This window comes from Ursus arctos, unplaced genomic scaffold, assembly GCF_023065955.2.
Source record: "Ursus arctos isolate Adak ecotype North America unplaced genomic scaffold, UrsArc2.0 scaffold_13, whole genome shotgun sequence".
In the NCBI taxonomy this organism is placed as follows: domain Eukaryota; kingdom Metazoa; phylum Chordata; class Mammalia; order Carnivora; family Ursidae; genus Ursus; species Ursus arctos.
Window position 1 is genome coordinate 60,608,096 of NW_026622797.1, and position 16,198 is coordinate 60,624,293.

At 40.8% G+C, this 16,198-nt stretch overlaps 1 protein-coding gene across 15 annotated transcripts in view; it reads right to left on the reverse strand.

The window, feature by feature from the left end:
• Positions 1-16,198, reverse strand: part of KLHL32 (kelch like family member 32) — a 253,190-nt gene that overhangs the window by 203,030 nt on the left and 33,962 nt on the right. For 14 of the 15 annotated variants that reach the window (XR_008959002.1, XR_003319828.4, XR_006411007.3 and 11 more), the window contains one exon: positions 4,778-4,853. Coding sequence is in view for 9 of the 15 variants with exons in the window: in XM_026511771.4 (XP_026367556.1) it covers positions 4,778-4,800 (23 nt within the window). In the remaining 6 variants the exon portion in view is untranslated. Of the gene's footprint in view, positions 1-4,777; positions 4,858-16,198 lie in introns of those variants that run through there. The other variant, XM_057311175.1, reaches the window with a different exon arrangement.

Here is a 16,198-nt window from a genome sequence, read left to right on the forward strand (position 1 = left end):
TGGCCAGCCCATCTCATGAGGGCAAGGATCGAAAACAAGGGAGGAGGTGAATCAGAGACTATAAAGGACTGTGTCTAAAGTAAGATGAGCAGATACATGCTTGCAAATGGCCCCGTGGACATCTATAATTTAGAGCAAATTAGCACACTCAACTTCCCAACAATGTCCCTCCATTATCTGAGAAACAATGATGAAGGAAGGAAAAGATTATTCCTAAAACTTCCTAAATTACTGAAAAGCACCAACATAAAACATGAAGCACATTTCCCAAGGGTACACAGATTTGAGTGTCATCCTAAAACTGGGAAAGATCACCCATGGAAGCAATGTTGCCACCTTAAAACACACAGGTAAGTGCAGAAGGTGATCTGGCTTCCCCAGGTCAACCCTAATAGTCTTTCCTCTGAGGGATCTCCTAGAACTACACTGTCCAGTACAACAGACACTAGCTACAGGTGGCTATTGGCCACCTGAAATGTGGGTAGTCCAAACTGAGATGTGTTGTACGCGAGAAATGCAGTCGATGTCAGGCGAAGTATGAAAAAAGACTGTGAAATGTCTCATTAATATTTTCATATTGATTCCGTGGTGATATAATAATATCTGGGGTATACGGGTTAAATAAACTATATGGTTAAACTTATTTTACCTCCTTCCTTTTACTTTTTTAAAATGTAACTACTTGAGAATTTTTAATCATTATGGTCGTATCGGACAGCGTACAAGTTCCCGGGGGACCTGTCCCTCATTCCTTTCCACCTGAACTCTGCAAGGGCTGCGCATCCCATCAGGCTGCCGAGGAGCATGGCTGTTCCTTTGTCTCACAGGGCACAGCCTCTGGGGTACAACACGGGAAGCGCCAGACTCTCTGAGCAGCAGGTTGCTTCCTCGTGGTGCCAGGGAGCATCTGATTGGCCACATGTCCACGTTCAATAATGGAGATAAATAAACGAGCTCTCAGGGAACAGGATTATTCATGACTTCAAGTCTTTAATGTTCATTCTGGAATTGGTGGCAAAAACGAAAAAACCAAATGCAGAGCATGATGTCCATAACATGGTACACCCTACTCAGAGCGAAACTCCGCCAGAGTGCGAATCTCTGCTTCCAGTCCATAGACTTGACGTTTTTGATCATAGAAATCTCACAGGGCCTCACTTACAGAAGGCAAATTTTGACTGAGTTCAGTCAGTTTTTAGGACAGAAATTCCAAAACAGCTATCTGGGTTTTTAAACATCTGCATTTCAAATTTTAAAATTCAAGTCAATTTCTATATCATTGTATACCTACGATATATAAAATACATGCAAGTAGTTTTCAAGTAAGGCCACCAATAAAGTACTACATACTTATAAATCAAACGTGGTCAGGTAGCATAAAGAGATTCATTTCTCCAAGAGACTACACAAGAAAGAAAAGAATGGAAAAGCTGATAGTACTGAAACTCTTCATGATTATCTCAATTCAATCTATTGAGGAATTATCAGGTGAGTACCCTAATCACTTCAATTCCACAGTCAAAATATTTCTACACAAATTAAAAACATCAGTAGTAAAACAGCCCTATTATTTAAGTGGGCAGGCTGTTAGCCCCATAATGGAACTCAATTTTCTTTTTTATGGAACACTTTAAAATTTGTAAATACCTTAAAATGAATGCTAAACAATTAAGAGCAATGGTCACAATAATAAGCAAAGAGGACACAATATGCTTAGAGGATGATTAAGAAGTAGTAAAGATTATACAGAAAGGAACTTAACTATAAATGGTTTTGTTTCATTCCTCCCTTCATTCATTCACTCAACAAACATTTATTTATCCTATGCCAGGTACTGTGCTAGATACTGGAGATAAAATGGCGAACAAACCAAACTTCGTAGCGCCCCTTGCAGAACACTCAGTTTAGCGCGGTAGTTACACACTCATCAAATAATATGGCCTCCCAGAAGAAGTAAAGTTGGAGCTGGGGGATGAAGGATGAGAATGAGTTATTGTGGCATAAAGGGGAGAGAAGAGTTTTCCAGATGGGAGAGAACAAGTGCTATGTATGATCTCGAAGTAGGAGGGAGCATGGCCCTCACACAGAACGTTAATTGTTCAAACCCTGAGGATGGGGGGGGGGAGGTGCAGGGTCTGGAACTCAGAAAAGGCTTGGCTAGAGGGGTAAATCTGGGACTCACTTACATAGAGAGGGTAGGAGAAGCACACCTGTGTCTCCAGCAGACAGTGCAGAGACAATCAACAGTCAAACGTAGCTAAGAAGAAAGATAGTATTCAAAATACAGAAGGATGGCTGGGCTCTGTGGTGGGAAAGGACTGCCCTTTGAGTAGCAGGAGGGAGGGAACAGGCGGACCAAAAACACATATTAAAACTCTTAGCATTTTTTTGGTTTGTTAATATAAAGATTTAGTGGAACCAATCTCCACTGGACCATGTAGCCATGGAAACAAGGATATCTCGGTTCATCTGGGTTGGGATATTGTCAGGCAAATGCATCAAAAATGCAGGAAGCAAGAGAAATTAAGAATTTAAAAGAGCTGTAGAATCTAAACAAGATAAGAAGGGAAACGAGGGAAAGAAAGGGATGATGGGTTGGTAGAAAGTAGCAGGGCCGGTATGTGAGACACTGCAAAGAGGTCGAAGTACAACCACGGTGGGGGAAGGTAAACCAGCAGGCTAGACAGAGAGGAGGTCCTGGTAACAGTAAAGTGGCTGATCTGTTGGGGGTTCAAGGCCCAAGGGGGAACCGTGGGAGTGGATGGCTCACTGGAAGGAGACAGTTCTTGGAGCTAAGCAGGTTGAAGATCCCAGGTCACCAAATTGGACAGATTCTCCACGCAAACACTGAGGAGACTGGGAAATTGTAAAGGGTTTGTGACGAGGAAGAACACTGTAAGCTGGGTGCCAGATGCTCGGCAAAGGAGGGGAAATGACCCTGACAACAGTGGAGAGGAGAATGGGGACGAGCCAAAGAGCGCTAGAATGAGGAGGTCTTTGTTGTGTTTTGTTACTGTTGCCTTCTCAGACAACCGACTTGAGGAGTAATGATGGAGAAGCAAAACTATGTCCCAGGTAACAACAGCCTCTCTACCCAGACCCCAAATACATGAGATGTGAGGAGATAATAATGTCACACTTGGCAGGGTGACAAGATAAGTGTTGCCTCAGGAGAGGACAGGTCTCAGTGAAGTCAGCAGGTGAGAAGAGCTTTTCAGGGTGATGGTGATGGTGATGGTAGAGCAGAGCATACAATCATGGTACGACGGTTCCTCAGGGCACAAAGGAAGTCTGAAAGGTGAGGAAGGGAGGGAGCCACATCACAGCAGGGAAGGAAAGACCCTTAAGAGAGATGATGGTGCAGTGGAGGACAGAGGGTGGTGGGATCAGAGTTGATCAATAAAAGCAGAGATGGCAGATTTAAAGTAAAAATTAATTTTGAAACAAACACACATAGATCCTGGTAGCCAGAAATACATCGCTTGGCTGAGGTGGTGGCAGATACCATGGTCTCTAGGGTCTACGGTCTCTAGGGGCCATATTGGCTGGATAACTGATCTAGAACAGGAGTTCTCAACCTCCGGGAGACTGACATTTGGGGCCAGATTGTTCTTCACTATGGAAAGTTGCCCTGCATACTACAAGGTGTTTAACAGGATCTCTAGTATCTAGTGACTAGATTCCAAAAGCACCCCCAACCCCAGGGACCACCCAAAATGTTGGCAGATACTGAACAATGTACACTGAGGCACAGTCATCCCCCACGGAGAACCGCTCATCTAGAGCAAGACTCAGAGCTGTACCGGCTGTAGAAGGCCTCCCTCCACTTCCGAACGTATTTTTGGAACTGCTCAACTCTAACAGCTTCCTAGTTGTAGAAGAAAACTGGTCTCATCATTTCACAGACATACCCAGGTCCTCATTAATAAAAAGAAAAGTATTTCCTATGTCTCATACGTCTCCTATTCTTTGCTCTGACGCTCCTTTTGACTGTTGCCTCAGAGGATAACAGAGACTTGTTTCCACAAAGAATATTAAAAAAAAAAAAAAAGAGCCCTGTGCTTTCTAATTGACTGTACCCTCAGCTTTGGGGAATGGGCCAAGTTCCTTCCTGTCCCAGAGCATTTCCCCAAGTCATCCCATGATTCAGACCTCAGATTACAGAGCCTTCTTCAGGAAGGCGCTTCCTCATTCTGTCAACCCTGTACTTTTCCTTCAAAGCACTTTTCACAATTATACTTGCATTGTTACTGGGTGTGATTTGCTTACTGTCTGTCTCACCCAAAGAATATACATTTTATGAGGGCAGGAACCTTATCTGTTTTATTCACTGATGGATCCCCTGCATCAACGACAGTGCTTGGCTCAGTATCTGTTACATGAATTATTAAAAGAAAACGTTATGAGTGCTCTGAGAATGCATAATCACACTCCCCGAAGTGACTGCTTTCAAGGGGATGACCGTCATATATAAGTACAGCTATCTGCTTCTTTTTTAAATCATATGCCTTTATAGAAGCATACTTTTTTTTTTGAGATATCCCAAATAAGAAAAGAATAAGTCGTCTCATTCAAAGAACCATGAAATGTACCTAGTTATGACCAGTGAATAGATCACAGTGCTTAACCCATGATACTAAACTCACACACACTCTGACAGGTTTGCTTAATTCCCCCAACTATGTGTTGAGCCCTGCTCTGCACTCAGCCCTGGGACGCTCAGTGTGACCACGACAGGGCTCACGACAGCAAACAAGGAAGCATCCTAAGGGCCAACCTCAGGCAGCGTTCAGACGGCATTCTCCAGCTGGGTTCCTCGGGATCTCGGCCTCAGCAGTTCACAAGCATTCCAGCTGAATAAGAGGACGAGAAAGAAAAGCACAGTGAGTGAAAGGCACAAAAAGCACACTCTGGCCTTCATGATGCGAATCCTTTAGAACCCCAAGGGTGCACCTGCGGGAGCTGTATAGTCAAGATTCAACATTTCGACTGGATGCTCTTTAATAAGCAATGGTTCGGGATGTTTTTAAGTTTCTCACCTCACTGGAATTTCAGGGACTAAATAGTAAAATGTGTCCGAGAACCAGCAATAGCTAAATTAAGGGTTACAGTAAAAATTAAAACATCAGATGGCCAAAGGGAAAAAATAAGATTTGATAAAGCTACAAAGGTCTTAACCACAAATACCAGTTGACTTGCCCTTTATAGCAATTTTACTTTTCTTCTAAACATGAATATTATGAATAAATGAGGTTAAAATCGAGTGTGTCTTGGCTAAGTATTTACAGAAAGATAATTTTCTTTTTTTTAAAGTACTTTGAGTACCTTTTTTTTTTTTTTTAAGATTTCTTTATTTTGGAGAGGAGGGGCAGAAGGCGAGGGAGAGAGTCTTAAGCAGACTGGGCGCTGAGCACAGAGCCCAACACGGGGCTCGATCTCATGACCCTGAGACTCCGAAACCAAGAGTCAGATGCTTAACTGACTGTGCCACCCAGGTACCCCCAGAAAGATAATTTTCTATTCAAGAAGCAGATTTCTGAAAACTAGATGAAAAAAACAACATGTAGAGAAGATGACAATTAGCAGGAAATGGAAAACTGATTCTTACAGGAGCGTTAGGATTAGCATAACCGGAAATGTACAACAGAATGAAGTCGTCTGATCTGAAATAGCTCCTTGGCTACACAGGCTCTCTTCATCCCACCCCCCACCTCACAGCCGGCTCCCAGCCTTTGTTTTCAGTCATGGATATAACTCTAAACAGAAAAGTAAATTATTTGAATAGTCGGGGACGTGGTCCACAGCTATGCTTTACAACTCGCATTAGTGGGTCTAGCTCCCGTTTTCTAAAACACTCAAGTGGCAAAATTAATTCTAATCTGGATAAATCTTAAACAGGCTCCCTTCTGTCTCAATTTTATTTTGAAAAGTGTAACAGGGGAAAACACTTAAGAAAGTAACATATTAAACGGCACCTATTTCTGATTTGTATAAAAGAGAGAGCTATGATTTCCAACCTAACTAAAATACAGTATTTGTTCTATTGCTGGTATGCCTATGCAGTCATTCATGTGGATATACCACAATTTAAGTATCCCATTGCTCCTCAACATTAGGTTGTTTTGAACATTTTCATACAATTACATTTTTTTTCTGGTTTTCTTTAATTATAGAAAATAGTATGTCTAGACTTTCATTTATTTCTAATTTAAGTTTTGACAGACCTAAAAATGAGCATCATTTTCAATTGATCCAGTATGACTGAGCAGTACAGAGGCTCAGAATAATTCAAGGCACGTTGTTTAATTAGCTGAGAGACTTTCTTAGCAACCTATCGCTGCTACAGTTTCTTTCCAGAATCTAGGTTATAAACTCCAGGCTCTTCCAGGCTAATACAAACACTAACAGCGATGGACACTTGAACTTTAAAATGGCAAAAGAATATTATTACAGAGAGGTGAAAAAAAAAAAAAAACAACCCTTATCTTTTTGAAAGTCTTGTAAATGCTCCAATAACTAGACAATAGGAGAACAAGAATCCTGAAAGTTAAAATAATCCAAAATTGAAGGACACTTTTAACTTGGTATTTTTTAGACATTCCAAATATAATTAGAAATCATAAGATGAATTAAATTCCCTTGCTGTTTGGAGACCGACTCACTAAATTAGCTCTCCTCAGAAATTATCTAATGGGCATGTGGGTGGCTCAGTCAGTTAAGTGTCCAACTCTTGATCTCAACTCAGGTCTTGATCTTAGGGTCATGAGTTCAAGACCCACACTGGGCTACACAAAAATAAAAATAAAAATAAATAAAAGAAGCTATCTAATTAGAATATTCTATATTCTACAAAGTTTAGTGAAATGGACACCATTTTAAAGGTGAATTAAAATGAGTTAAAGAATGAGTAGCCTCTGAAAAGGTCTATTGTTATTTATTATTTACTATTCTTACCATATATTATTTACTATTCACCATATATACTTATATACAATTGTGTCCTTGGATTATAATCTTGGTTTGGCAAAAGTAACATTTGTTTTTGTATTTTAAGTTTATTAGCTATACCTTGTATTTTAAGTTTCCCTTACATGAAGTGTGTCTGCTTCACTCAGCCAGACCTCTCTCCCTCCTCCTGCTTCCTTGCATTTTTCCTGGGGGGGGGGGGGGCAGGGGAGGGGATGTGGATTTCTTCCTAACTCAGGGCGTTGACCTCTTCCCATAAGGCCAAGGATCAGTTTCCTGCCTTTCCCCTCCTCAGAATCCAAAACCGGATTCAGGGCTAGAACACCCTGGCAGGGCCGCAGGAGCAGAACGATAAGAAGAAAGGCTAGCATTGCTCTTCAGGTATCTAGCTCTTAGGGCGGCTCACAGCCCATTAGAGGTATAATCACAAGCCCAAGGGTAGTGCTATATGGATTGGAAGCATATAAGGTAGTTCTTTTTCTGTGAATTAAGAGTAATTACATTCAAGGCCCCTTTCTGAGCCCAATGGCATCAAAGGACCAGACTATTCTGAGTTCTAGAATGTACTCATCTCAGCCTCCCATATGCATGATCCCAAAACTACAAAGGTAACACATTCCCCTCCACAAATGAGCCTTTGTGATCACCTACGTAAAGAGCGTGAGACTCTGACCTACTTCCACTTGGGACAGAATGCTCCTTCCGGGGGCGCCTGGGTGGCTCAGTCATTAAGCGTCTGCCTTCAGCTCAGGGTGTGATCCCAGGGTCCTGGGATCAAGCCCCGTATCGGGCTCCCTGCTCTGCTGGGAGCCTGCTTCTTCCTCTCCCACTCCCCCTGCTTGTGTTCCCTCTCTCGCTGGCTGTCTCTCTCTCTGTCAAATAAATGAAATCTTTAAAAAAAAAAAAAAAAAAAAAGAATGCTCCTTCCGGCCTTGCCTCACTCTAGGGACCAGCACTCCTGAGGTCAGACATCTGCTCCCTTGGCTCGCCTGTTCCCTAAACGGGGTCACACATGTGTCTGCCTCAAGTCCTGGGCATCCACCAGTTAGTCCAAGATCAAATAAAACCCCTGGGGAACAACCCCCTTCATCAGTGCTATACCTTTAGGATAGAATTCAGATGCAGCTTGCTCAAAAATACCTCCGAAGTTTTGGAGATTTTTTTTTAATGATTCATAAAACAAATATTTATTGAGAAACTACTTTTTTATGTTAGGCCCAGAGCTGAGCTCCTAGGATACAACAGCTAATACATGAGTTTCTCCTTTCATAGGGCTGACAGTGGGCCATGGTGGACAGCATGGAGTGGCTTGAGAGTATTTTAGCCTTCACAATCATCACTGATCTCTTCTCAAAGCCATCCCGAGTAAGCACACCACCCAGGGCATGGCGTGCTCTGCCCCACAAACACAGCCTCGAGACCCGCTCCTAGCCCTTTCCTTCTAAACAAAAGGCTGTCCTCAGCCCCATCCCAGCCACTGCCAGGGCCCACATAATTCATTCTTTCATCATAATTGTGATAAATGCAATGGACTTTATGCAGTTTCCTCGTCCTAAAAATAGTAACACCTCCCTCACACTATTGTTGTGAGGGTTAAACCGAAATTCTCAGAATTTCACGTCACGTGATGTTAGCTGTTATTATTGCTGTTGTTTTTTGTCATCTATGATTGATTATTGTTTTAATATAGCAGAGGACTTGGCTCATCCTGTGTAATCAGAGAATGGATTTCCCTGAGAATGGAACATCTGAGCTGCTCTCTAAAAGATCAGCTGGGGGAGCGGGAGGCGGAAGAGTTGCTGGGAGGTACCCTGGGCAGAGTCAACAGCCTGTGCAAAGGCCCTAAGGCAGAAAGAAGCAGGGGCCTATTAGAGGCCTGGTAGCAGGCCACACAAGCAGTATTAAGAATACGGGTCTCCGGGCACCTGGCTGGCTCAGTCAGTGGCTCTTGTGACTCTTAATCTCAGGGTCATGAGTTTGAACCACACACTGGGCAGAGAAATTACTTTTTAAAAAAAAGGAATAATGGTTTCTATCCTAAAATCAGTGGGAGTCTACAAAAGGTTTTAAAGCAAGAGACTGGCATGATGAGATCTGCATTTTAAAAAGATGGTTCTGGCTGTAGTTTGAAGGTTACTGGAAAGGTGCCAGAGTTCCCAAAGGAACAAAAGAGAACGTCCTACTCTTTGGCCCACTGTATAAGAGTAATCGCCAGTTTACAAAATCAGCCTTTCCCGAACATCAAAACCCCTCTGGTTTCCTGCCTGAGGGATAGCATCTACTTGCACTCATCAGCTATTATCCTGACCAAATATACCGAGTACTTGTCTCCTGGGCCTTATACATGGCTGGCACTAACTCACTGGTTGGCTGACATTGAATTCCCTGTTCAAGTGGGCCCAACTCTCCCCTTCAGTGATCGGTAAGTCCAGTGCTGGTGTCTACGGAGAAACCTTAAGGTAGGGAGAAAGAGAGACCAAGCGTCAAGTTCCTTATCTCACTCAACCATAGTCGGTCTCCTCACAGGCATGAACTTGGTACTTTCGTAGAGTGGACACCTGGTACTGTGCCTCGGCCTCCTACAAGGTGCTGTTGGCAATCAACACCTCCCACCACCAGGCCTTCACTGACTGGTCTAAGAGACTGGGCCTAACCCAAGCTCAGCTAATCAGAGCCCTTCTCTGGGATTTAGAATTGGAACCATCAGTCTCCAGATCAGTGGGGCTGCTCACTTGCAAACAGAAAACAATACAGGGAATGATATTGGTGGCTCTTTTACACTAATCCCACCTCTACTTAAAATTCTGACATTTTGCTTATCATCAACTTTGAAACATGGCATTAAAATGTTATTTACTTTGAGAAGATGTGGTAGATATAGATAAGGGAATAAAACTCAGCCATAAAAAAGAATGAAATCTTGCCATTTGCAATGAGGTGGTTGGAGCTAGGGAGTATTATGCTAAGTGAAATAAGTCAGTCAGAGAAAGACAAATACCATATGATTTCACTCATATATGTTATTGAAGAAACAAAAGAGCATAGGGGAAAAAAGAGAGAGAGTGGCATAAACCAAGCAACAGACTCTTAATTGCTGAGAACAGACTGCTGGTTACCAGAGGGGAGGCGGGTGGGCGATGGGTGAAATAGGTAATGGGGCTTCAGGAGCGCACTTGCTGTGATGAGCACCGGGGGTTATATGGAAGTGCTGAATCACTAAATTGTATGCTGAAATGAATATTACACTGTATATGTTAACTGGAATTTAAATAAAAACTTAAAAAAACACAAGTTAATATATGAACATTTAGGGGGATATTGCACAATCTAACTATGATAATTGTACTTGATTAAACGTTGAAAAATATCAAGGTCTTACTGAGACCAAAATTAAATAATCTTTTAATCTGTATAAATCTCATTTAAATAAGTGAACGTAAGATACATGCTTATTGTATAGAATTTAACATTTTTATCTGCTTAGCAAAGTTGAAGCTGAACGGATGATTTATCAGGTGAAGCAATTAAACCAGATATTGGTAGAACTGAATAAATGCTCCACAAACTTAAAAATCCGTATTTTACCTGGATCACTGAGTTCTCCAGTACTCTCTTAAATTCTGCACCTCACCTGTCTCACCTTAGTCTCAGCTCTGTTTTCTGCCATGTGGATTAGGAAACCAAGAAAGTAATTATGCAGGGAAAAGCAGCAAGTATACAGAGAAAAAGAGGCAAGAGACAGAAAGAGAGGACATTCTGGATCTTCCATGCACCCCCCCCCCCCGGCCCCATGGGGGCTCACAAAACAAATCAGAGCCTCGTAAAAAATACCTTGTTTATTTAAGCTAAGTCAACTGGGGGTGAATGATCCCCAAGAAATTCAATTAAGGTCCTACATAAGATTTTGTTTGGGAAAAAAGGGAGGAACCTCGCTGCTTTAAAAACACAGGAGATACACATACTCATTTATTTTGAGCTTCTCTGAAAACCTGACCATCATTTAAATTTTAGCTATTGCTTCTAGGGGAAAATGCACTCCAAAGACTCCCCAGAAACCAGGGTTAGATAACCAACATACATAGTTTTATGACATTTAGTGTTGTTTCCTCTACATTCTTTAAAAGGCCAAGCTCCTAAAGACTCAGTTTTAACTGGTTTTCCACACAAATTCATTATATGAGGAGACAAATGCTATTTATGCCTGTGGCTTAGTGGTCAACCACTGAACGTATAAAGATATTATTTTGGTAAAGAGAGAATTTACTGACATCACTAAATATCACTTAAAGGCATGAAATATATTTATAAAAATCATTAAGAAAACACGTGCTTAAATTTTAAGTATCTTTTGATCAGCTTCCTGGCTCAGCTTAATGAACTTGGGAAAGAAGGGATCTCCTCTGCAGCATAGCTACTATAAAAACACAAGGCAGATAGAGTGCTTTCCACTGATCAGTGTAAAGATGGGCTGCGATACTTCTTAAAACATGCAATGTCCCCCAAAAGAGTAGTAACACACACTTCAGTCTTTGTAGCTAAAAATACAACCAAATAAATGTAGCTTGCAAACACAAAATACAACAAATACTTTATAAAATGGAGCCACATTCTTACATCAACCTGATGTCATGTGACCAAGGGCTAGTTACTTAACCTTTTTCAAATCTCCATTTTGTCATTTTCCAAAAATACAGATAATAGCACCTTGTCACAGGGCTGTTAAAAACGAATGGCACATAAATCACAGGGTCTCAGTAAACATCAATGTGTCTCCCTTTATTATACATACAAATATGAATCGCACAGTGAATTGCTCAGGTGGCAGGTATGCAGGGGGACTTTTACTTTTGTTTCATTTTTTGCTAATGTAGTTTGCATGCTAAGTATAAATTTTTTTTAATGTCAAAAATATGTATAGCAGCAATCCTCCCAAGAATGTTCTGTAGAATACCCGGCAGCCTGGGATGATTCAGGGCCCCACTCCAAGCTCTCCAGCAAAAGCTTGCATTTACCTCGGGAAATGCAGCAAACACTTCTCAAAACTACAGCAATTCTTTGACATATCAAAATTATTCATTGGCCTCAAGCCTAGGAAATGTTCGTTGGTAGAATCCCCTCTTTTACTGGTTTCTTTGCAAATATAATCTGCTTGGTACGCAAGATTGATAAGGTTAAACCTTTATAGTTTTATTTTCATTAAAATGTGTCAAGGTTGCCAGAGCTTTGCTTAGATTTTTTTTTTTTTTAAGATTTTATTTATTTATTTGACAGAGAGAGAGACAGCAAGAGAGGGAACACAAGCAAGGGGAGTGTGAAAGGGAGAAGCAGGCTCCCCACTGAGCAGGGAGCCTGATGCGGGGCTCCATCCCAGGACCCTGGGATCATGACCTGAGCCGAAGGCAGACGCTTAACAGCTGAGCCACCCAGGCACCCCTGCTTAGATTTTTTTGAAGTGAACATTGAAAACATAGTATTTTCAAAGGAAAAAAAAATATTATTAAACCATAATAGTGTGAAAGGGAAAAGAAAAAAAAAGTAAGTATCTTACAGGTTACGTGGAAAAGAAAGGCCATCTAGATAGAGTAATCTAGGTTAATATAACCAACAAACATAAGATATTAAAAATTAAGCTACCTTAATCACACCAATTAAGTGTACTTGCAAAGAAAGAAAGCCTAGATGAACTAGTCTTGGTTAATGTAATCAAACAAACATAACTAAAAATTAAGCTACCTTAATTACACCAATTAAGTGTAATTAAGATATACACTAATCTTGCCTTCAGCTCAGGTCATGATCTCCCAGTCCTGGGATGAAGCACTGAGTCAGGCTCCCTGCTCAGTGGGGAGTCTGCTTGTCCCTCTCCCTCTGCCCCTCCACCCCACTCATGCTTTCCCTCTTGCTCTCTCCCTCAAATAAATAAAAATAAAAACTTTATAAAAAATAAAAAAATAAAAATACTTAACAAGTTTTAAAAATATTAGTTATTCTTGATCCCAGCAATTTATAGTAATTAAAGGGAAGTATCACCAGCTTTTTTTTAAAGGGGGGAGGGGCGGGGGGGGAGGGAGAGAGAATCTTAAACAGGCTCCACACCCAGCACAGAGCCTGACTTAGGGCTTGATCGCAGGATCCTGAGATCATGACCTGAGCTAAAATCAAGAGTCGGAGGCTTAACCCATTGAACCAGCCAGGTGCCCCTCACCAGCTTCCAAGCAGGCAGATATAAAATGCAAGAGATAAAGAGTTGGTTTATAGGAAGAAAGCCAAGAGACTTTTAAAAATATGAATTATAGGTATAAGTCTTTACTGTGAAACACTAGTTACATTAGATGATTCTTCAATAAACTAAAGGGCTTATTGACCCCAATCAACAAATTATATCAAGTTAATACATCTTAAAAGGAAATGTTACTTCTAAGCATAAAAGAACTACGACACATGCAACAGTCTCAATCATTATTTTATTAATTTATTACATATGGTGATAATTTATCTTTAATGCTTATTATTTCATAAATTGGTATATTTTTAATACCAGTAAATTAGTATATTTTTCACACCAGTACATCACTGTGTGGTATTTAATAAATGAGATTAGGTATCCCTTTAGTCTAAAAGGCAAACATTTAAGGGTACCCCACTGGCATATTTTCCTATATAGAATAATCATTCCTGAAAATTAACAAGCACGCTTGCTTGCCATTTCAGAGAGTAAAGATAACTAAGCTCTCCCTCCAGTAAAAAGAAGTGAGATGACTTAACTGTAACAGAAAAGGTCTAATGTGTGATTAAAGTGCAGTTTACTACCTAAATACAAATTTAGGCCAAAAGAAGAAAATTGCCCCATTCTTACAAAACCTTACAACCCTTTTAATATATAAAATAAAAGACTTATCATTTAGAACATAGTCCTGAGATTATAACTTTAAGAACTTTCTATTAAACAACTGCTATTGTAAGTTTTAATTAAAAATAATTCGATGGGTGCCTGGGAGGCTCAGTTGGTTAAGAATCTGCCTTTGGCTCAGGTCATGGTCCCAGGGTCCTGGGATCAGGCCCTGGGTTGGGTTCCCTGCTCAGCGGGGAGTCTGCCTCTCCTTCTCCCTCTGCCCCTCCCCGCCCCCACTCATGCTCTCTGTCTCTCCCTTTCAAACGAATAAGTAAAATCTTTTTAAAAAATTAAAATTAAAGTAATTCAAAATAATAACCACTTTGCCTACTACCATGAGCCAAAAGCTTTCTTTGACTGCTCTTACACTAAGAAGAACTTTCCATGCATAATCTCATTTAATCTTCCCAATAACTTTATGTGGATGATATTATTACGGTCACTTTATTGACAAGAAAACTGGTGAGTGGGGCGCCTGGGTGGCTCAGTGGTTAAGCGTCTGCCTTCGGCTCAGGGCGTGATCCCGGCATTCTGGGTTCGAGCCCCACATCAGGCTCCTCCGCTGGGAGCCTGCTTCTTCCTCTCCCACTCCCCCTGCTTGTGTTCCCTCTCTCGCTGGCTGTCTCTCTGTCAAATAAATAAATAAAATCTTAAAAAAAAAAAAAAAAAAAAGAAACCTGGTGAGTAACTCACCAAAAGTGACAGGACTGGGAAGAAATTGATGGTGCTGGGGATTAAATCCTAGTCTGTCTGACGCCAAAGCTTGCAGTCTTCATAATTCTGCTCTACTCCTAAACCTTATCAAAAACCATAGAACTACTACTTTTACCGACATATCGAAGATTGCAATGTATAGATTAGGTGAAAATTGTAGAAGACATATAATCGGTAAGTTCTTTACAACATAAGAAGACACAATTATGTATGTAATGATATGCTGAGTTATAATCCTATGAGAGAGGGAAAAAATGTGAAATATCTTTTGCAGATGGATCTCACCAAAGGCTGCCAGGTGACAGCCAGTGTAAGCTGGCCCTGCACAATCGTCCCAGATAAATAGATATTTGTAAAGGAAGAGAGCAAACTCTATAAATTAGGGAACACCCTGAAGCATCAATTGTTTTAAATAAGGTGACGGACAGGTAACCACACCTCTAACAGGAAAGGAGAGCCAACATCCATGAAGGATGGGGGCAGAGCTTCCCAGTCTTCGGCGCTATTTAATGTCGACATACTTGAAAGCAAAGCATCTACAGCCGTGCTTGGAACACAGCGGTCCTCAAACATTAGTCTGACTCTCCTTCCCCGCCTCCTGGGTGGAAGTATCCTGGATGGAGGGTGCACTCGGCAGAAGTACAGATAAGAGCAGAGCTGGGAGAGAAACCGAACGTGCTGGATGACACAGTCAGCCTCAGGTAGAATCTGACACAAGGAGGTTAACAGGGATCAAGAAATGTTCCTGTATTTCATTAAAGAAACAATTATCAGAATGGAGGAAGGAGAGCTCAAGAGTCACGTGAGGAATCTGCACGACTCTGAAGAGCTGTCAAAAGAGCACGAGATAGAAGACAATTCATTAATATTTTCAATATATAAAGTATTTGCGCATCAATAAGGAGAAGATGAATAGCTCCATAGGAAATAAAGGACAAGAGCGTAAACAGGCAAATCACCGAAGCAGAGACATAAAGGAACAGTAAACATAAAAATGTTCTCTCTGGTTAGTAATAAAAATGCAAACAAATCAAAAGTTGCCATTTCCTACCAATCACCTTGGTAAAGAATGAGGACGGCTCATGGGAACAAGGAAAATGATGCTCTTATCCACGTAGGCAGGTGTTTAAACGGGTACTCATTCCAGATGGCGATCTGTAAACCTGTATCAAAGGCCTTAAAATGGGCACAACCTTTGATCTAGAATTTCCACATCTAAAAACCCAACCTATGGAAATAATCAGATAAGTGTGCAAAGGTATATGTACAAGGGGGTTCACTGGAGAATTGTTTATGTGAGCAAAACTTGGAAGCAATCTGTATGTTAGGGATTGAGTTAAATAGCATTTATCCTTCAACTGAAAACCAAGCAATAATTTAAAATGATGATGTAGATACATACATAACATGAAAAACTACATGTTTTAAGAGAAAACGAGTAATAAAATACGTATTGTAGTATGTAAAACTGCTTTTGTAAAAATACATATTTTAGATATTAACAATTATTACTGTCATGTGCAAGATTTTAAAACTTTTGGTCATCTGTATTTTTCTAATGTTTCTACAATAAACATGTACTTTAATGTGCGTAATTAAAAACAAGGGTAAACAAGAAAAGGAGAT